This window comes from Silurus aristotelis (assembly GCF_946808225.1).
Source record: "Silurus aristotelis genome assembly, chromosome: 4".
NCBI lineage: Eukaryota > Metazoa > Chordata > Actinopteri > Siluriformes > Siluridae > Silurus > Silurus aristotelis.
The window spans coordinates 401865-424772 of NC_139577.1; the positions used below are offsets into that span (position 1 = coordinate 401865).

At 39.3% G+C, this 22908-nt stretch overlaps 1 protein-coding gene across 1 annotated transcript in view; it reads right to left on the bottom strand.

The window, feature by feature from the left end:
- anapc1 (anaphase promoting complex subunit 1) overlaps nt 1-22908 on the bottom strand; it is a 33770-nt gene that overhangs the window by 1806 nt on the left and 9056 nt on the right. The window contains exons 16-47 of the mRNA XM_083540625.1: nt 22713-22773; nt 21410-21597; nt 21178-21252; nt 20666-20931; nt 20084-20175; nt 19735-19883; nt 18621-18699; nt 18412-18448; nt 18194-18267; nt 17765-17943; nt 15354-15580; nt 14694-14812; nt 13667-13938; nt 10688-10922; nt 9776-9867; nt 9058-9192; nt 8862-8944; nt 8617-8695; nt 7464-7538; nt 6630-6700; nt 6334-6424; nt 6153-6212; nt 5861-6054; nt 5239-5325; nt 4903-5020; nt 4639-4716; nt 4359-4426; nt 4133-4271; nt 3387-3473; nt 2978-3073; nt 1944-2148; nt 745-879 (exon numbers count right to left, since the gene is read on the bottom strand). Coding sequence (XP_083396751.1) covers nt 745-879; nt 1944-2148; nt 2978-3073; nt 3387-3473; nt 4133-4271; nt 4359-4426; nt 4639-4716; nt 4903-5020; nt 5239-5325; nt 5861-6054; nt 6153-6212; nt 6334-6424; nt 6630-6700; nt 7464-7538; nt 8617-8695; nt 8862-8944; nt 9058-9192; nt 9776-9867; nt 10688-10922; nt 13667-13938; nt 14694-14812; nt 15354-15580; nt 17765-17943; nt 18194-18267; nt 18412-18448; nt 18621-18699; nt 19735-19883; nt 20084-20175; nt 20666-20931; nt 21178-21252; nt 21410-21597; nt 22713-22773 — 3946 coding nt within the window. The remainder of the gene's footprint in view (nt 1-744; nt 880-1943; nt 2149-2977; nt 3074-3386; nt 3474-4132; nt 4272-4358; nt 4427-4638; nt 4717-4902; nt 5021-5238; nt 5326-5860; nt 6055-6152; nt 6213-6333; nt 6425-6629; nt 6701-7463; nt 7539-8616; nt 8696-8861; nt 8945-9057; nt 9193-9775; nt 9868-10687; nt 10923-13666; nt 13939-14693; nt 14813-15353; nt 15581-17764; nt 17944-18193; nt 18268-18411; nt 18449-18620; nt 18700-19734; nt 19884-20083; nt 20176-20665; nt 20932-21177; nt 21253-21409; nt 21598-22712; nt 22774-22908) is intronic.

Sequence of the window (22908 nt, forward strand, 5' to 3'; positions counted from 1 at the left end):
TCCGAGGGAGATTGACAGTCATGTTTAGCTTCTTCCATTTTCTAATGATTGCTCCAACAGTGGACCTTTTTTCACCAAGCTGCTTGGCAGTTTCCCCGTAGCCCTTTCCAGCCTTGTGGAGGTGTACAATTTTGTCTCTAGTGTCTTTGGACAGCTCTTTGGTCTTGGCCATGTTAGTAGTTGGATTCTTACTGATTGTATGGGGTGGACAGGTGTCTTTATGCAGCTAACGACCTCAAACAGGTGCATCTAATTTAGGATAATAAATGTAGTGGAGGTGGACATTTTAAAGGCAGACTAACAGGTCTTTGAGGGTCAGAATTCTAGCTGATAGACCGGTGTTTAAATACTTATTTGCAGCTGTATCATACAAATAAATAGTTTAAAAATCATACATTGTGATTTCTGAATTTTTTTTTTTAGATTATGTCTCTCACAGTGGACATGCACCTACGATGACAATTTCAGACCCTTCGAAGATTTCTAAGTGGGAGAACTTGCAAAATAGCAGCGTGTTCAAATACTTATTTTCCTCACTGTATGAGTCCAACATGACAGGGAAAGATTTATTTATTTTTTTTAAGTTGCTCATTTTTGCTTGTGGAAATGTTAAAAAAATGATCAACTTGAAAAGTTCATTCAAAACCAGTGGAAACCTGTGTGAACTCTATAGAAGATTAAAATGTAAGAATCTGATCTCACAACATTAACAGACAGATGTGACCAGAAACATCATCTTTTTACCGTCCAGCTCTGTTGTGGCCATTTTCCTGAAGCTTGGAATTGAGTAGTAGACCAAGAAGCAGGCCAGAATACTGGAGTCCGTCTCATCACTGGTAGACAGTCTGCTAATGTACTCCTGCAGCACATGTCTGTTATCTGGGCATAAAAGATAGAAAGTCAGAGAAAAGGAGGGTTATCACAAAAACACTTATTCAAAATATACCTCCTTCCTTTCGCCCCTTTTCATTCATGATGTTTCTAAAGATCAAACATTTCTAAAGCACTTTACACGTGCCAAGACCTGTTATTACACACTGCTAGAAAAGGAGCTTTGTGGAACTTGCAGGCATCTGAGCTTTTACTTCCTTTGATATGCAGGCAAAAGAGAGCTTCACACAGAATTCCACATTTTCGAATGATGTGCATTTTTTGAGGCACTGAAAGCTGTAAACAAGTGCACTGGATACGACTCAAAAACCAGAACAAGGTAAAATACCAAGTTCATCATTATTACTATTACAATTTCTGCCTCAGGTGAAGTTTAATTAGTCTCCATATAATTTAAGGACTGAGAATTCCATGTGATTTGTACAAGGAAGGAGGAGAAAGAGTGATAAAGTGATCTACTTTATGCTTATTTTAAATACTCAACGGCACTAAAAGCTCTTACTACTAACCACCAAGCAGGTGCAATCAGGGGTCCTTCAAATGAAGATCCTGAAACTAGGGACCTGTCCATACCAGGTTGAGTTTTAGCAGATATTTGATATCAGGACAAAACAACAAACCTTTCCATATTCAACTCTGGTTAAAATCCTCCATTTTACATGTTCAAGTGCATTAGTAAACTATAAAGATTTGTTTATTTATTTATTAGCATTGGTTCCTGCCGTGTGCTGCTAGTGATATGATTAAGAAGAGGTTTATCAGATGCTGTAGTTCCTCCATGTTATATTTTATAGCTCACAGTGTGCAGTAATGCTTTGCTTGCCATCATTAATAGTAAAATACCTCCAGATCATTTGCATTTCGTCTCATCTATTCATCAGTGCGACAGCACACGCTCGGTTTACGTCACAGCGTATCGTGTGGTATTGGGTGTATTTGTTTACAAGTATGCGTATGAGTAAATGTGCACGGTATCAGACTAGTGATATGAGACTGGTCTCGGTATCGATGCATCCCTTCCTGACACTATTCACAACGTGGCCTTTTCTTACCACAGAGCCAGCGGTCTAGAGCCTGGTCAGCTGAACTCTTCATGACGGGCAAAAACTCTGAACTTAAAAGCAGACCACGGCTTTGTCTGCATGTGTCCCGCAGTCTCTGCTGTAATATTCCGCTCTCACAGAGCTCCAGCACGAGCTTCATCTGCCACAGAGAAAACGTCTCACTCATCTGACCCTGCTCCAGAGCCTTTACAACCTACACCAACACACACAGCATCAAGTGTTCAGTTCTCAATTAACCAGTTGTACATTTTAAAAAGATACATTGACAAAAAAAGAAAAACATTCTAAGCGAAGTTCCATTACATTAAACCACACGTTTTTACAGTGCTGCTGTGTTGGTCTTCAAAAATGTGTACTGCAATTGAGTACAATTTTCCTCTTCCTGTTTCTTCATGAGAACTTCAAGCATAAAAAAAAAAAAAAAACTTAAACCAGCCCAGGATTAGTCATTTCAGTTGTCACTGATTAATATTCACTCTGTTGCGATGTGTCCTTGTCAGTTCTGATCTTGCAGAGTTATTAAGAAAAGTCAGTTCAATTCTTCATTCGAGTTCTTCAGATTGAATAATTTGAATGACCCTAAAATAGGGTCATCCAAATCTCTCTAAAGATATCTCAAAAGACGTGCATGTAAGATGACTCAGCTAAACCCACAAGGTTAAATTGTGGGACAATGTAAGTTGTTGTCAGTTGCCAACAAAATGACTGGTTTCTCTGTATACCTCACTTTCTAGACCTGTCAGTCTGGAGGCCTTCATCAAGATAAGGCTTCGTTTCCTCAAGTGGACAGTTAGGAGTTTAGTTCCACGTTTTTGTTGGAAGAAGACCCTTATGACTAGTAGTGTGTGTGTGTGTGTGTGTGTGTGTGTGTGTGTGTGTGTGTGTGTGTGTGTGTGTGTGTGTGTTTGTGCTCTGTGCAGGCAGCATTTCGATTGAAAGGTTTGAAGGAAACTACGGGTTTAAATGAGAACCCTCACCTTCCCTGTTTACTAAATACGATTATGTTATGAAAATAAAATGACCTGATCAATAGAGATATGGGTGGGCAGCATCTCGGGATTTTCCTGGGTCACACATTCGTATAGAATAGCTGAGAACAAGGTCACGGTCTCCTGCTTCTGTGGAACAGAAAGTCAAGTGAAATAAGTGAATAGTGAGATGCATGAGAAGAAAAAGAAAAAAAAAGAATGAGGAAAACCACACTAAAAACAAATAATTACTTCCTGAGCCAAGTGTATGAGGATGGGTGGAGCAAAACTATAAAGACTATAAAGATAAACACCGAGTCATATAGTTACTTGGACTAACTGAGTAATGAAGTTCTGTTAACAGTTTTGCTTTGACCACAAATTTCACATTGCTGCTGTCTAACTGAATTCACTCCAGCCTTCTTTTTACAGCCAGCTGTATTACACCTTTCATTCCACTCACATTCTTCATGTTCTCCGACGCTTCACAGAAGTACTTAGCAAAGGACACCAAGGCAGCGTCTGATGTGAACGTCGAAATGGCTTCAGGCTGCAGGGAATAGAGGAAAGGGAACAGGAAAGACCGGCGTCAACGTTAAAAAGTGCCCGAGATCAAAACCGTTCCTGATTCAACAGAAACGTTCATTTAAAAATTCTGTTCTAATAGTTTTCTCATGATAATTGCTGAAATGTCTCCTCCAAACTTGTGTGAGATTTCATGGCATTGCACTTGCGTACTGTAGTAAACGAGGTGAGCGTGGCGATGTGTTTGTAAACAGGAAATTTGCTACCTCTATTCATAACATCTGGATCTTTCCAGTAAATTATGATTAACTATTTCATAGGAACACAAACAGTAAAATTCCACCCTCTTTATGTGTGAAGGTGTGTGTGTCTGTGTGTGTGTACATATCCTTATCAGTACAAACACAGGCCTAAAGCTTTCCAAACCTTTCCAAAATAATTTTACAAAGCATGCACACTTTCATTTTGTTAAAACAGGAATGTTGGGTTTGGGAGAAAAAAAAAAAAAAAAAAGAATCACATACGTTAAAATGCTGGTTCAGTTTAGCTCATTTATTTTGAAATCCAGGCTGAACCATTTAAAATAATAGTAAATATTTATGTTTATAATATGTAATCTGTCAAATGAGTGAATACTGTGTGTCTTGATTGCAAATAATTTTTTTGTCATCCACACAGACAGACCTTGAAAGTGCGAACTTCTGGGTTTCTGTTGTTGACGCTCGGAGCCAGCAGACTTTTCCATCCCCGAGGATCATCCTTATAGGGCAGTTGTCCCGCACGTAGCTTCACATAAAGAACGCCGTCTCTGGAAAGGATGGACCTGGAGCAGAAAACACATCACTCTGCAGGGTCTATACAAACATTGGATATTAAGCATGTTCTAATAAAGCACTTGATTCAGACTTACTGCAGATGCTGAGTTCCCTTCGTCAGGTCGATGTTCAGTTCCCAGTATCTCGGACCCTTCACTTTAATCTACACACATGTTTCACTTGTTTATAAGAAGACTGGACACAGCTATCTCATGCAGATCAGCAGACCAAGAAATTGTGATATAAAACCACATTTTTCAATACAATACTAACCTCAACCAAAATCGACCAGTCATAAAGTCTAAATAACTAATCAGTAATTTTATTTGATTGATCAAATAGACATTTGCTTTTATTTAATTTTCTGGCTGTTACCTGTTTTAGGAGATGAAGCTCAGGGAGCATAGTGGGAGCCATCAATTCCACAGTTGTCTCCTCATACCACTGTGTTTCCTATTAAAGCACACGATTATATGAGTTTATTTTTACTCATCCACACTACGACTGAGGAGGTTTGTCTCAGTATCTGTAATTAACAGTGTTTTCTCAGTCTTCAGGAGCATCAGGTAACTCGGCCAGTTGCCGCTACGTCATCGTAAAAACTAATATCCAATATATAACTCTGTACGTGTGCAGTACCGTGTAGGTGATGTCGAGCAGGGCGTAGCAGGGTTTCAGAGTGTCCACGTCCACAGGAACAAGCAGCCGAGGCTCAGCTGCCAGCACACAGAGGTGACGGAGGGCTTGGAGATGATATCTAAAGCAAAACATGACCTGAATATGAATCTGAATCTCTAAACATTCCACATGGAGAAAACAACAGGTCCAAGATGCCTCCATAATAAATCACATGTCTGTCAAGATGATGCCAATGTCTCTTAAATACCTTGAAACACACTGTAGTTCCGCAAAAATAAACAGCAATGACACCGAATTCAGCAGAACCATAAAGAAGCGAGACTGTCGTGTATTTACCGATTGTCGGTGCTATGAGCAGGGAAGTGTGGATAAAGAGCGCAGAGAAGGGCAGCGATGGCGGAGTTGGAGGTGCTGAGTGTGTACCTGTGAACAAAGCCATATGATGTGTTATTGTTCTGTGCAGTGCAATGGTGCTTCACTGTTTACAAGTGATCGGGGTTTTGTTTTAAAAGCAATCTGAGCCCTTTGAATGGCTTTTGGTTAAAAATAACAGCTGCACTGATGAATGTGCTTGAGCAGCTTCAGGAGGAAAATAAAAGGCCCTTGTGGCGTGTTCATCTGACATCATGCTAGCTCATCGTTCATCTCCACCCTTTCAAACCTTTACACAAACTACAGCTTATACACCTGCACCAATCCTGTAGTTTCTGCCCTAAGATGCTTACACAAGAGTCATTATGCCACCAGGATTTCCTCACAGTCTAGCAGCAGCACGTGAGATAAAAATACACTGAACAGTCAGGTTTGCTAGGCAGGAAGAAGTAATGTTCTAGATTTCAATAACATGACTATATAACTCGAAATGTATCACTTAACACACAAGCTGTGATGTAAAACAAGAACCAAACACAGGATTGCATTATTTAATCGACCCCCTTAGTTGGGGAGACCCACTGACCTGCCTCCTCCAAGAAAGAGCAGACCCAAGGCCATGTGGTGAGCCATATGGAATCCGTAGTTCATTTCGCCAAACGTACGCTTGTGCAGGAAACGGCAGAGTTGAAGCACCTTTAAGTTCCCTGAGCCAGCCATGACCATGGAAGTGGCCAGAAGGACCATGCTCAGACACGTCTGCAGGTTATACTGCCCTGACTGTCAGACACGAGCCATAAACACCACTCAGAGATCAGACAACACAATACTACATTGGTTCAATTAATAGATTTCTCCTTCTTTAAAATACAACTTACAACTGTAGCTGTAGATGTAGTGCTAGTCAGAGACTTCATGAAGTTACGGGCAAACTTATACTGTGGAAAAATGAAAATCAGGGAAAAAATTATATGATTAATTATTATTATTATAAACTAAACAGCAGAACTGAATAAAAGGCATGTAACTGAAACTCTAACGTAGTGCGATTCCCCTTACCAGGCAGTCAAAAGCATCAGAGTTTGCAGATCCAGCAAATCGAAAGCCCACAGCCATGCAGGCCCCAGCGATGATATAATCATGTGCTTGTCTGAGCAGAGAAACATGCAGCTTTATAAAAAATTATTTCAGGCAAGTCATGATGGATTTATATTCGAAGCTTCCTTCTAAGAATCTGTTTATTCAAATGCAAAAAAGCTGACATCGATGCAACATTAAAAATGACTGACGAATGCACTATAGTCAAGACAAAAGCAACCACTTGGTCCAACATTATTGTCATTATTTGAACTTACAACAAAGTTTCCATGTTCAGATCCTCAGATACAAGGGCTTCCTCCTGCAGTCCAATGTTCTCTTGGATAATCTGCCAACAAACAACAAAAACTAGCTTTAAACTAACTTTACATATTAATATTATAGTAATCACAATAATACAGTAGTGTTTGTTAGGACATACTGGATCTTGATCAGGATGTAATGATACCAATCATGACCTTCATGACCGATCATGACCTCATTATGGGAGATCAGCAACTTATATATATATATATATATATATATATATATATATATATATATATATATATATATATATATATATATATATATATATATATATATAAATAATCACACTATCTACCTCTCTAAATCTATCCATCCATCTATGGTTTTCCTGTTGATTCCCAGAGTGCAGCTCTAGCAAATTCTAACATCTATTTCCAGACCACATCAATAGAAACCGAATACTCTAAAGCATCTGGGGAAAATGATCAACAGATGTTGAATGTTTACATCCCTGGTTCAGGCCAAACACTGCAACACATGGAAGCAACCTGTTAGTTAAGCAATGTTCTTTGGCTTCTTTGGATTGCAGCAAAAAATGGCTTAACACAGTTTTGCCTTGCAAAGTGCGACTTGCAAAACGTGCATTACAAAATATCTTAGTGACCCCAGATCTCAACATAACAGAAGGAAGTTAAGCAGCGTTTTTTTTTTTATCCTACAGAGCCAGTTGGAGTAGGAATGTGATAGTGAATAAGGAAGTGCCTGTGTGTGTGTGTGTGTGTGTGTGTGTGTGTGTGTGTGTGTGTGTGTGTGTGTTTCAGTGAATTATGTTTATTTTGTACCTGAGGCACATTGCTGGTCACCCATTTCTCATTAGGCAGTATCTCATCCCACATGATGAGGCATCTGGCCAGGGTCTAGAGACACAAACACAAGCTCTGAGTGTCAGTCATCCACCGCTTCTGCACTCATCTTCCCTCTGTAGGTTTCATTCAATTCCCTGATCTAAACCTGCTACACGATGTGCATGTCTGATTCCAATTAAAACTTTAAATGGTGATGGCAAGCTGGTAGATGAAAAATAGCTACAGTTCAGGGCCACACATTACCACACTTTTCCATGTGCTGATGTAATATTGGTATATAATAACCATTAAAGGCCATTTCACCACAGTAGCTAAGATATTTATTATACAGATTTATTTCAGCTTTAATTACTAAATCAGATTTAAGTGAGTCAGTGGTTTCCAGACATGCATGGTCTATTTTCCGAAATGCACAGTGCCTTTTTCCAGCAGAACAAACCCACATGATGCAGCCTTACCATGCTGAACAGCTGGAATGGTGTTCAGATTAAAAGTCTCAAACTTAGCACTATACATAGAACAGAACATTATAACTTCAGTGAAATATATAGTTTGACCAAAGAATATCAAAAGGCTGGTGATCACCTGCACTTTGGCCTGGCTTTTTACAACTTGGTGTAGGGTCTTCATTCTTATCTGACAGCATTTCAGGTCACAATGATCTAAATCTCTCCACTGTATCAAGGGTAATAACACACTGGCCCTAAATACAGCCATGATTTAATTCCCAATTATGAACATTAAACGTTCAGAAACAGAAGATTTATTAAATATCTAGAGTTTTTCAGTCTGTATAAGGAGACAGACAATACAAACTCCTGACCTTCTGTAACTCTTACATAGTGAATTAAAGTTTAAGTGAATCAGTGCTAATACTTTTTTTAATATATTTATGCTAGCTAAATATCCTTATTAAAAAAAATCATTCCCTAACAACAAGATGTAATTATTTTACTGCCACTTCAGTGTTACATTTTTAATAGAATAAGAGAATTGGACAATAGAGGAACTGTACAGTTGAGGATTGTGATGAGAATGGGAAGTGCTAAAGTGATCAAAGGTCACAGTGAACTTTAGAGGCACAATAAATTAATCACTCGTTTCCTCTGGTTCGTTCTCTTCATCTCACCCTCAGGAGCAGAAATTCAGGTTTGATGAAGTCCAGCAGGAACATTGTGTCAGGGGCTTTCAACCAATCAGCTATAGACCTGGAAAAAAAAAAAAAAAAAAGAGAGAGAGCGGTGAGATCACACTATCCCTGATCGTGAGTACACATTAAGAGACCGTGGGAGTTTTCAAAAGGAATTGTTTTGAACATTGTGAAAAAGAACAAGCTAGACAGGAAGAGAAATAAGAGCAAGAGAAAAAACTTGCCGATTGTTGGTTTTCAGATAGATCATGGCAAGAGCCAAGGTGGCACCAGGGCACGTCACATCCACATTGATCGTGTCGCCTTCCTACAATTAATAATTAATAGTTTATCAAGTTTCCCAAAGGTGACATCCGACACACTGATTTATTTCCACCCTTAATAATGTGCAGTAGTTTAAATAGCTTTCAGTGTTGACACCTTTATCTGGTAGCTGGGAGATTTGTGCTTTTCTCTGTTAATGCCGGCGTGTGTGCGTCGATGTCCTCCCACCATGTACTGGTAAAGCTGCTCGGGTACGTTCAGGTCCGTCATGCCGATCAGGTTACTGCCATGCTACAGGTAAAGAGGTTTAGTCGGCATGGGAAACACACGGTCTCACGCACAGGATGCGCGTAGACTTAGAGAATGCACATTATCTGTAACACAATGCTCTGACAACTACAACAAACACTGACTCTGACCTCTGACGAAAACTAAGTTAAAATTTCTTAATTATAATTCTGCTTATTTAATGTCCTTTTTTGATTTTTGGGACGTTTCATAATTAATCTGCTAGAAGGAAAATTGGAATGTAACTAGTACTATAATATGACGAATTGAGAACCAGAAACTGTTAAAACTACAGAGATTACATCTGCAAGCAGGCTTTAGATCAACATTAGCTTTAAAGGAAACAGATTAGATAAGGTAAACAAGTACAGGATCACACTTGCATGAAGAAAAGAAAAAAAAGATATAAACAAGTTTGGATTCTGAAAGCGAGCATCTTCAGTTTACAGGAAGGATGTAGTCACGTGACCGTGAGAATTGCCAATACATAAAAAGTAGCGCAGCAGAGGAGTTTCCAAGGAAATGTAGTTTGCATGAAAGAAAAACAAACATTCTCGACATAATTCAGCAGAAATCGCACACTCACGCCCAGGCAAACCATGCCAAGTGCCAGGCCTGCTGCTAGAGAGTACGACTCCCTGTCTGTGCAGTACTCCATTTCAGGGCCGGGAGGACGACCTGTGTCACACACACACACACACACACAAAAGGACAAGTTAAGCATGCTCACGTCCAGCCCGTTAAACGAGCTGAGCTTGTGCGATATCGATTTTGCACTGTTTGGGACTTGAAAACATTTACGGTTTCTCGGTAAAAGACAGGATGCAAACATTTCCAATTTGGAACTCAGGAGGAGAGTGAAGTGAAAAATAAAAATCAAATGATATATTATTTTACAAATCGTCTGTCTGTTCTCTGCTTTAAGTGTTAATGTGTAACGTGAATGCATCTGGGTGCTGACTGGCAGAAGAGAAAAAGTAAGCATTTGCGAGTAAAATATTTTCATGACATTCCTAATAAACATAGTCCGAGTCAGTAAGTCCAACATGCATTAAAATTTTATTTTACATAAAGGTTTTTTGTTGTTTGTACTTTGAGTCCAGTTGAGCACACATGAGATGAGATGGGCAGAACATCTGGGTGGTGTCAACCTCAAAATCATTTAATTGAGGAGAAAACATCTGCTCATTTGGCATGTTTTAAGTGTTAACTCATAAAACAGGTGCATGAGAAATGTGAGAAACTGGAGAGAAAAACATAAAAATAAATAAATATAACAAAAACTGATAAACACCAACAGTTTCATTAATATAAAATAAAAAGCGAAGAGACACAATTTTCTCTCTCTCTCGCTCTCCCTCACAAATCTAACAATTTAATCAGATTTTAAACCCATCATTCTATCACTATCCTCTGAACACCCCCACACACACCTGTAACACAGAGCTGACGACCACCACACACACATCCATACACACTGACCCCCTGCTGTACTGACCGATCTCTGCAAGCAGCACCTCAGCGTTGTGCCGGTGTCCTGTGCCCTGGTAGACGAGGCCGATGCCCACCACGGCAGCCACCTGTACACTGTGTGGCACGTCCAGCTCGGTGGAAGTGGGCGGCAGAAGAGCAGGCACATGGATGCTCAGCAGGCGTGTGACTGACATGTCCATGGTGCCCAGCTTAGCTGCTGAAACACCCAACAAGAGCCCTATACTCGTCATCTCATGACCCTGAGGAAGAAAAGGGTGGGGATTATTTTATTCAAAACTCAAACCCTGGTAACTGTTTACCCTTGAAAACAAAATGTAATTTAAAAGTTGACAATATGGAATCAATTTAAAACTTTAAACTCTGGCCAGTTACACCGACCTGCTCATTCATCCACAGCCAAACATACAGCAACAGTGTACAGAATAAAATCCTGCAGATAGAATTCGGGTTCAGAGTGAACATCAGAATGGGGAATGTGTTCTTCCTATCTTGAAATGCTCAAGATTTCTAATAGATTAATCAAAACTGAGGAGTTTTCTGTCAAGTAAAAGTCTACACATCCCTGTTAAAATGGCGGAAGTGAATAAAAATGAAACCAAAATAAATCATTGCAAAAAGGTTTTCCCAACCACAACATGAAATAACCTTAAAATTATGTGGGAAAAAATGTTTTTGAGAAAAAAATAAGGAATAAAAATGTATTATTATCCTTTAGTATAAATTTCCATTTCGCGTTTGTTAATTGATTTTATTTCACCACTTGGTCTTTTTGGCCAATGAAATACATGAATATTCGTTTGATGAACCTGTTCCTTTGTTAAATGCTTGATTTCATTGTTGTGCTGAAAAATTTAATTCTGTTCGTCAGCTACCAGTCATCTGAATGTTTTGCATTTAGATCAACTGTTTTCTGTAGCTCTCCATGATTACCTACACTGCCCACCACCATCATGCTGCACCATGGGCATTGTGCTCGTTTAGAAACATGATTTCAGTTGAATTCATTAAAACTTTTTTTTTCCTTTGTGAGAAAGGTATTCTGTCTATCCACCTACTCCACTCCCCAAACATGTGAGAGATTGATGGCACATGCCGAGAGTAATCAGTACCTGTCAGATATTCCTGCAGCTCCTTTAATGTTGCTGTAGGACTCCTTATCTGCGTGCCTGGAATTCTTTCTTGACCTTTTGTAGGTTTTGGAGAAATGTCTTGTTCTTGCTAATGTCACTAATGCGCGCCATTTTCTCAAATTGTTGATCAAAGCCTTTACACACTGTACCATGACACTACAGAGTAAATTGATTAGATATACTTTTATAATAAATATTTTAAGAATTCTTTACACTCCTCCTGATCCAGACCTTTTAACAACTGAGAGCCCATGTATGATTTAGAAGCTCTTGGTTGAACATAGCTTAAAAAAAAAAAATCTCTGGTTATGGTAAATAATCAGAGATATTTTTTTAAAGCTATTTATCCTGCCAGAATTTATCCTGGTTTAAATTATTTAGACAACAAAAAACCAATCCATTTTAACAGGGGTGTGTAGACTTTTCATATCCACTGAAGTTGAGGAGAGAAATGCTGCTATGTTAATTACAAAGCACATTTCGAAGTTCAAAAGAAAAGCTCAAAAAAATAGACGGTTCTTCTTTCATTCATTGAATTTTCAAATGAATGTGTGTAAAGCAGGATGTTTTCTCACTCGCTTCTCGTAATTGAGTACTACGATATTCTAGAAAGCCCAGGCCGCCATTCTCGATGTGGTAAAGGACCAGTGTCTATACGCAGTAAAGATGGAGCCATAGATTGTATATATGCATTGTAACCACCGAAAGTAGTGATAGAGCCAGGCTTGACTGGAAATGAGAAAGCTATGCAATGTCATAGTGAAACTGTGCTTTAAGTTCGTCTTTCATGTGAGAAAACAACAGGATGAGAGCAGAAGTCAGAAAAAGACAATTAAGAGCGTGTAACTCCAAAACCGGAGAGAATTTCACAGAGACTAAAGGAAAGACAGATTTAAATGTCAAATAGTAAAGCAGATTGTGAAACTCAGAGGGACCTGCTACTATCATTTCAGACTAAACCTTTGGACAGGGACGCAATCTCTTTAATCCTTTTGTGCTTAAACAGGAAACTTGTGTGAATGTGATCGATCACAGAGTTTCACAAGAGACTGAAGAGCTAATTCTGAAAGAAACAATCTGATAGACACATCCTGATGGACAACTGTGTGTGTGTGTGTGTGTGTGCGCGCACGTGTGTGTCTGTGTGTGTGTGTGTGTGTGTGTGTGTGTGTGTGTGTGTGTGTGTGATAATGTGTTTCTTTATTTACTTACTTCAAATTTAAGAATAGAATTTAATTAACAAATAAACAAACAAATAAATAAATAGGCCTGGCCTGTAGAAATCAATTTAGAACAATGTGGGAAATTATAAGAATATGTATTATATTCTACATTATTGAATGATGTGGGAATATACACTCAGTGGCCATGTGATTAGGGTTATTAGCTTGTAAATTGTCTTCCAGATTACGAGGTTAAAAAGTCCCACTGATTACTATATTATAAATACCAACGCACTTCTGGGTGGACAATGACTGCATTTTGTTGCCTTGTACTGTAACTTGTACTGCTGTGACAATAAGGTTAAATCTAATCTAATATATAATACAGTATTTTAATCTTCTACCTGATTGATATGAAAGATCTAAAACATTAAGTTGAGAATGTGGTAAAATAAGCAGCAGTGTGCTATAAACAAATGTAAGCTCTTTTTCATGCCATATTTCCATACCTTAAAATTTCAACTCTAAAATAAAATACATTTTTACTATAACTAATATACTTCAATCATTGCATCATTTACTAATAGACAGTATCTAGAACCGGTATTGTTATTGTAGAGATCTAAATTGCTGAATTAAAAGGCAATAATAATAATAATAATAATAATAATAATAATATAGGTGGTTTACCTTAGTCAGATAGTCATGGATGTTAAGTGTGGCGAGTTTGGTGAGGTGGCCATTAAGGCCGAGTGCCATTAGGAAGCCGGCATACTCGTTTGCAAGCTCTGTGCTCTTGGGTTTGTTGTAGGCAATCCAGGCCGATTCAACACGTGACGCCGGTGCAATCTTCAAGCCTGCTGCCACACCGTTGTGAAAACTGGGCCAGCTTGCCATGTTGGGCGGCACATCAACATTGCCACTGTTTAGGTCCACCGTGGTGTTCCTGGGTGGAGCTCTCCCTGCCAGATGAAGTATAAGAGAAATATGTTTCTCTGTCCTCCATTTTCTGCATGCATGAGCTCTGATATAACCAGGCCTGACTCAGAGCAGAGTAACGACATCCCTCCCATCAACACAGCACGAACAATTACTGTGGCATTAGTGGGACTAAAACCCAAGACAATAGCAGCAAACACTTTTCTGAACATGCAAAACTTTTCCCTCAACACTTTTCCATTGTATTTGCTAAAAACAATTATAATGTTGATATCTGGACTCCTCCTTAATGTGTATTACATTTTGTAATAAATGTATTAATAATCATCACCATAAGCCTGAAAGACCCTCATACCAAAAATGGGCAAATTCTAAACTGAAACCTAAAATCCTCTTCAAGTCTTCACTGCAGTTCTAGCGCTAGCTTGTTCAATATGTTGTTTAAGCGGAAAATGTGAGCAGATGCAAGGTCTTAAAGAACTCTTCTGTAATTGTGTGGCTCTGTTAAAACCACATGACAGAGGAAGAGGGTTATCATCTGTGGACATCAAAAAGCAGAAAGTATGCCTGCTAAACTTGTGAGAGAGACAGCCTGAGAGCGCAGCGTGCCCAGAACGCCCTCAGAACAACATTTCTGAACATTTATGGTCCAAGCTACATTCCAAATACTGAAATAAATGTTTGGAATTGAGTCGCTCACTGAAGGCCTCACACAAATGTTTTTCCATTCCACCATTTCTGCTCTATAAATATATAGACAAAGCTTTTTTGTTTATACCAGTCAGGTTGAGCTTGGGCACGGGTAGGGGTTCAGTTGGCACTGGATGGTATGAGAACAGTGTGAAGAGGCCTCGACCCACAGGAAGAGCCATGGTACGCTGACAAAGCTGGAGAAGTCTGGAAACACACAGGACAGAGGAACAGGTAAACTACTGTTTTGTAAGCGTAAATGTTGGTGGAAGTAAAAAAAAAAAAGACAAATTGCTAAATAGTTGTGTACAGGTAGTCGTCGACTTACGACCGACACGATTTGGTCATAAGTAGAGTAGGCTATATGTACAGTACTATGAAATTATGCCGGAAGCTGGTAAAAATATAACGTACGCCGCGGCTAGCGATTGTGGTCGTAAGGTCGAATTGTAGTAAGTTGCATAGGTTGTAAGTCGACGACTACCTGTAATTGGTTAAATTGTGAACACGGCTGTTATAAGGAACTGCTGCTTATTTCATAAACTATTTTTGCATACATTTTGCTTGGAAATCACAATTACAAAAAACATTTAAACATGCAAATTAGCAGCAGATACTGTCTCAGTTATTGAGCGCATTTTCTGTCTCTCTGGTTGAGTCACCCAGACACTAGTAAACTGGTGGATCCTTTCATCATGGACAATCCTGTTTCATACACATTATCAGTATATGTACATGAAACTCTTACTTGTTCTCCTTCTCCTCAATATACTCATGGTCACTGACTTCTGGCAGGTGGGGAACGTTGACCCGGACAGGTCTGGAGCTTTGGAGCAGACGGCGAACCTCCTGAACACGCAGGTCACGGCTCCAGATCAGCCCAGTCACCTCTGGATGAAGATCTGCCATGCCATCCTCTTCCTCATCTGCTTCACTCGTTATTGGGGATTCTAGTGGTTCATTTAGTGCTACCATCTTACACACACACACACACACACACACACACACACACACACACACACACACACACACACACACACACACACACACACACACACACACACACACACACACACACACACACACACACACACACACACGGTTAAATATTTGAACAGCAACACAGTTTTTCAACATTGTGTCTGTACACCACCAATGGATTTGATCACCCTCTTTTCACACATAAAAATTATATATTAGGATTTATTTTAATGCTTGGGCACAAATACTTTCGGAAATCTGGAACCCACAGACTTTACCAAATGCTGGGTTTCCCCCCTCTGTGATGCTCTTATTGCCAGGGCTTTACACCAACCACCTGGAGTTTCTGCTTGTCTTCAGTAAGACCTGGGTTGAGGTCAGGTGACTAACCCACACATTAAAACGTTAGATTTGTTTTTGCAATGGCACTATAAAGTTCCATCCTATAATTTGGTGACATTCGACTGAATCTGAGAATAAACTATGGATCTGAATAGCACTATATGCAGTATCCCCCAGTTCCAATTGCAGCCATACATGTCTATGCAACAACACTCAACAGATGCTGTGGTGTGCTTTCGATCATAAGACCATCCTTTTCTTCTTCATTATTTTTCCATAAATTCTGGTACAAGTTAATCTTGGGTTAATCTGTCCAAAGTCTTTTGTTCCAGAACATTGCAACCTTTTCGATATGTTTCCTAGCAAATCTAATTTTAAACCCTCTGTATTAACCATCATTTCTTATATTTTTCACAGTTTGACAGTGCTAGGCCTCCTCTTGACTGTTCTTGACTTGAATAAATATTGGCAAGTTATTTTGTTCATTATGAATAGGTTTCTATAATCATCCACTTTACTTGTCCTCATGACCCAACCCCTAACCCCCTCATCCCCCACCCCAATCTGTCACTTGCATCGAAACCTATCGAGTCTGATTCACAAACTGAACTGAAACCATCTGCCATGTCATTACCAGTATGCTATGTATGACTAAACATAAATTTATATTACATATATAATATATCTTGAATATATTACTGGTCAGCTAGTAAAAGTGAATAACCATGTAAGCTGTAATAGATATCACACACATTCCTCACACACACTATATATAATACATGTCCATAGCTTCCTATGTCTCACCTTCACTTTTTATTTTACATATCTGTAAGCTTTTTACTCCGGATGATGCATTTCGGAAATCACACTAAACCCAGCTGCTGACGTGTTTCTGAATCATTTTTAGACTCAGGTCTGACTTGCATTAAATGCTGCAGAAAAGTGCCAATGTGAACCAGCTCTTCAGTCTGTGGGCAGAACATGGTTTTTACACTTCAGGTGTGGTGTGAATACTAGATATATATATATATATATATATATATAAATATATATATATATATATATATATATATATATATATATATATAAATATATATAAATATATAAATAAAACAGGCTCTGTTTGACTTCTGTGCTTTAGATGCTATTCTAGTCCTGGGCTGCAGTTCTAAAATATGTTCCAAATCAATTAGAATTTATCAAAATTAGTTAATAGAGAACATTAGTCTAGATTGTTATAAAAACACCTTAAAACACCCAGAAATACTGGTGAGTTCAGTGCTAGTGTTTTATCATTTTAACAGAATTTCAACTGGTTTTAATACTCTTAATCCATGCACACAAATATGATGTTTTGTGATTTACAGTATCTATAATTTCCCAGCAATTTGAATGCACAACATCAATTACTAGAGTATTGTTGGTTTTGATGTTCAAACCTCAAAAAAAGGATTTAACTATGAAATCTAGACATGTCACATCGAAGATAAAACAATGCCACCATCAGGACAGATACAGGGCCAACAAGGCAGATGTTTAAAATGCTTAAATAAATCAGTGGTGCATGCATTTGAGTGACGCAGAGTTACTATGTGACCGGCAGTGCTTTAACTAAAAATAATATTGCAGCATTTCACTTATGAGCAATACAACATCTCCTGCTAACAGTCTGAGTGTTAACAAGTGCATGACTAAATACGGTACTCAGATGTGAGGCTCAGAGACTTGAGACTTGACTCTGCAAAAAACTGACTTAGTGCTGGTCTCTGGTGGAGCGCTCTGTGTGCCCTACTTACTCACCTCATAAGAAGCTGGATGCGATTTGGTTTTACTTACCGGTTTTCCTTTGGCCAGGGAAACCTTGTGAGCCTGCTTGGTTAAATCCTGTCGTCCAATCAGAGCACAGACCTCTTCAGACCAATCAGAGCTGGGATGCTCTCTGCACTGGATGATGGCATCTCGGATTGGCAGTGCCACACCAAAAGGCACAGATTCCAAATCCTTTAACATGAAGCCTGAAAAACCCGAAACATTACAAACTGCATTGTTGAATTCTTCACCTTCCTGTCCTGATATTCAGTGTGTGAACGGCTTCTAGCAGGATATGAACTGATGTATTAGTCATTAGTATTCAGAAATAATGAGTAATATTAGTATTCGGTATTTATATATGGTAATATATACTAGACTTATAAAAAACAAGTACGTGAATACATTTTAATGTCGGGTTTTCAGACTTGTTGTGGATTTGAAAGTCAAATATACCTTCAGAGGTCAACCACACCACCAGTTTCTCCGCCAGACAGCCTGCTGGAGCGCTCTGCTTTACACTGCTCTGCCTGCAAGCAGACAAACACACACACACACATACAACTTGCAGCTTGAAAATGAAAGGGTTTCTGATGCCAAATACAGACATTCTGTACAATTATAGCTGTTACAATTGCACATTTCTGCCGTTTAAGGAGATCATCAGACCGTACCTTCTCAGAGCAGGATCACATAAACCTTTCTTTTGCCCTAAAAATAAAAAGATACAATTCAGATGAAATTTCCTTTATATGCCCAAGCGCTGCATACAGACACAATCAATTATTTGTTTAATTAACCTTAGTATCATGATCATAATGAAAAAGAAAAACCTGTATAAGTAATGAAGTGTAAACACGCCCTGAAAGAAGTGTCGGCTCACCTGCAGAGAGCCTGGACAGGTACTTCGACACATTAGATGAAGCAGCTTTTTCATCTCCCACTACATATAGCGCATAGCTCTGAGACAGAGGAGGGGAAACAGATGGAGAGAAAAAAAAATTATGAATAAATATGCAAATGAGTGTCATTAACAGCGGGACAGCACCCGTGTGGTTTCGGTTTTCTGCTGCAATGACATTAAAATGTCATTCTGGTTATGTTAGCAAGAAATAGCATGTATGTGACACTTCTAACCAAGACTGGAGTCATCAACCACATTACTGTATACACTAACCACAGAAGAAAAGGGAATGCTACATCTCAATGAGAAATACCTGAAAAAACTCAGCTTAAAAAAAAAAAAAAAAAAAAAACAGCACAAGAATTCCACTGGAGCACCAGAGTGGAACATCATAACATGTCTTCTTTTTTTTTTTTAATATATATATAAATAAATAAAAAAAAAAAACAGTGAAAGGAAGAGTCAGAGAGATTTAATGGACACTCATCCTGTTTCAGACCAGATAGAGGGTTAAACGGAGTTTACACAGAGAAAGAGATTGGGGTAAACACATTCCATAATTGCATGGTGGCTTGTCAGTGCCTCTATGTGGTTGTGCGTCATCTCGCACGACCTGATGGGGAGAAATGCCCACCCCCACCCCCACCCCAGTGATTCATGTCCATAGCTTGAGGTACAGCAGGAACACTTTAACGATGCAAACACACAGAGGCATCTCATACTGTTTTACACTCATTGACATGTGCACACTATACACACACACACACACACACACACACACAGGAAGAAAGCATTAATAAAATGTCATTATGATTAGTGAGGAGCACTGCATCATCTAAATTCTTGACATTTCCACAAAGCATGGCGTCTGAATTTAGTGGCATGTGACCAGACTCGAGCTCAGTCATAGTGCAGACGGTCATTAGTGTGTGTTTGATTTACATAATTATATTATTACCATAATATATTAGATATAGTATAAACTTTGATTATTCAATTCCGTGCGAGTAGACATTTATCAATATTATAAAAACTGTATGAATGTTTTTGGCTTTTGTATGTGTTTTTAAAGAAAAATATCTATAGACTTTACCAACAGAATCAGTTTGGTCCTTTCACAAATGCCAGGCAGGTATGGGAATGGAGGCACTTCCTGTCCCCTCAGACAGCTGCTGAGCCACGCAAACACACAGGGCACTTCACCACTCAGGTACACCGGCCAGATCATCGACTTCATTTGAGCTTTACACACACACACACACACACACACACACACACACACACACACACACACACACCAATTAAAAACAGTAACGCCTGCAGTACAGCCCGACCCTGAACACTGAGAATAACCCAACCTGGCTGTTTGATTTATTGTTAAGTGAAGAGAAATGCCTCGGGCTGCTAATGAGAGGATCCCAATCCATTGATCAGGTACTTACACTGATCTATCTTGCAGGTTTCCTTGAAGCTTTTGATGAATGAGGGGTAATCACGCCAGTACAGATCAATGTATTCCTCCTGCTGCAGGTCCCTAATGAGATGAGGAGGGAAGGGGGATTAGTGGAAGACGGTGTCTGATCTGAATGTTCATGCGGGTCAGATGATCAATGTGTAGACTGCTTATGAAACCGTAGTTTGTACGGTGTATTTCAAGGAGAGAGACTACAGCATTAGTGATCACAGACATCCTTTAATTAAAAAAAAAAAAGGTTGTGTCCATAATAAGGCAGAGTTCTTGGGATAAAAGCACAAAATGGACACAAGAAGAGGGGGGTTCCAGCCCACACACATTTACACACTAGAACTTACAAAAGGACCCACTCAAGCTCGTATTTACGTCGAACACAAAAGCAAATCAAGCTGTTGACATTTTTCTGTAACAATTAGGCAAATCTGACCATCCACCCTTAACTAAAATGACAAAAGCGTTTTAATCCACCCCCACCACCACCACCACCACCATTAAATTAACTCCTCTTATTGCTCTACAAGTACAAGTACAACAGGTGACATTACTGTACCTGGCCATCTGTTGCAGAAGACTCACAAGGGATCGGGCACCGCTACGCTGGAGCTCGTCCAGTTTTAGGTCTTCATAGAGCAGATGAAGCACGTAGAAAAGTGCTGGGATGTGGGTGAAAAGCAGAGCTGAGGGCTCCAAATCTGCTACTGGCCCACTCTCATCCATAATACCAACAGGCACTTCTGCAACCAAACCAGACATGCCTGGGGCTGGATACACACACACCTGGGAGTGGTAGTCTGAGGTACAGAGGTATGTCCAGTCCTTAATGGAACAGAAACAATGGAACATGTTTGAATGTGATGGTGGTGTAGTGAAAATGTGACAGTAAACTTCAAAAATTTGATATTTCTTTTTTTTTTTTTAAACCTTGGAGGTAATTTCAAAAAGAACATTTTAAGCAAAACTTTAATAAGTTTGAGTTTGATTTAAATGCCATTATATTTGAATCATTAATGATGATGTTTAAAGTTCTAACGTATCATCCAGCCCTTCGTTCCCAAATCTTACTTCATCAGAGCCTGTATCTGCTGGCCGTGCCTTCTTAGGCGCAATTACTGGTGAGAGGGGAACTTCAAAATGGAGCTGTGGAGGAAGAGTATCATGAGTCAACATCAGATTTAAAGATCTCCATGCATTTCTTACAGCACACATCATTACCACATAACTATGGCACAATTACACTAATAATAGCAGCCATGTCATATAGCCTCATCATCACCACACGACAAACGGTACTGACATTTCGTGTCCAGGATAGCCGTTCAGTGTTGTAGCCCATTAGCGTCATCAAGCATGTGACAAACAGATTCCACTCCTGATGCATGCTGGGACCCCCGGGAGCATTGTAGATATTGTACCACTTTACCAGCACCTTCATAGCCAGGTCTTTCGGCAGAATGAAGCGGATGGCTTGTAGGGATCGTTTCACTGAAAAAAACACACACTGAGCATTAGTCATTTTATAAACCTAGATATCCGGCCATATGGTTTAATTCGCACAATGCAACCTTTAATTCTAAATAAAAATGAGGGGGTGAAAGGTTTAAACAGAGCAGGTTCCAAAGAGAGGAAGCAAAAGACTGAAAAGAAAGCAGCTAAGGTACGATGAAAAGAAAAGAAGACCCATGCTGTGCTATATTTAAGTAGGTGGATGCAATGCTGATAGATAAAATAGATGAGTGCATGATGGAGGGCCTCTGCCAACAGTGGATTTATTGAGAACTGTTTGGGTAAGAGAACAGGCTGTGAGAAGCATTTGAGGCGGAGTGGTGTACCCATACTGAAGGTAGGAGTGAAATCGGATTAATTGTAACGGCAGGAAGTGTAGAAGATTTACCCTTGGTCAAGTTTTCCTTCGTCAAAATGGAAATAGTATGTTGCCAAGAGAAATGTAAGGTTTCATAACAGGAAAGAAAAGTTGGCATAACCCCTAAAGAAAGTAAAAATGGAGCCCAACCAACGCACTGTTCATTATACATCAGCCTACTGAAAAAAAATTCCTTTACATTCAAACACTCCGAATAAAACCGGACACGTTATCTATACACAAGAGGCAATTAGGCTCCTAATGAATCAGCCAGCATCTTAATTGGCAAACAAACTTAAAAAGGTCAAAACAAAGCTGGTTAAAATGTCACTTTATTAGAAGTAGGGAGCGCTTTTGTCTAAATCAAATGCAAAGGACAGACAGGTCATAATATGCCTTCATTTTTTAAAGGAAGAAAATATGAGATCAGGTCATTACAAAATGCCAATTAGTGAAAGCATACACGAGACACCTGCACAGAATGCTCTGACAGACAGCATGACTGGACAGACACGATGTTACATGTAAGAGAAATCTTAGGTTTTTCCTCTAATTCGGGCAAATTAACACCAAGGGGATCAACACAAGAGCAATTAATACTGCATGCTCCAAAGCTAGGATAAGTAAAGGCTTCCAGTGATGATGCACAAAAACGCAGAAACACGCATCTAGATACAATCTAATGCATAATCTCATAAGTGCCTATAAAAAGTTGTGCATGTGTGTTTGTTCTAACCCAGCTCCGACGTAGCCACTTCAGGAATGGTGATCCTCAGCATGGAGCCGTTGCTCAGTTCCTAAAGCAGAAAAAGACAATCCAGTACAATCCAAAAGGACCTACAGACTTATAAAGCCCATTAAATTGGCACATCATTAAAAATGTTTGTGACAGGTCTAAAAGAAAAAAACACTCATGGCAGTAAAACATCCCT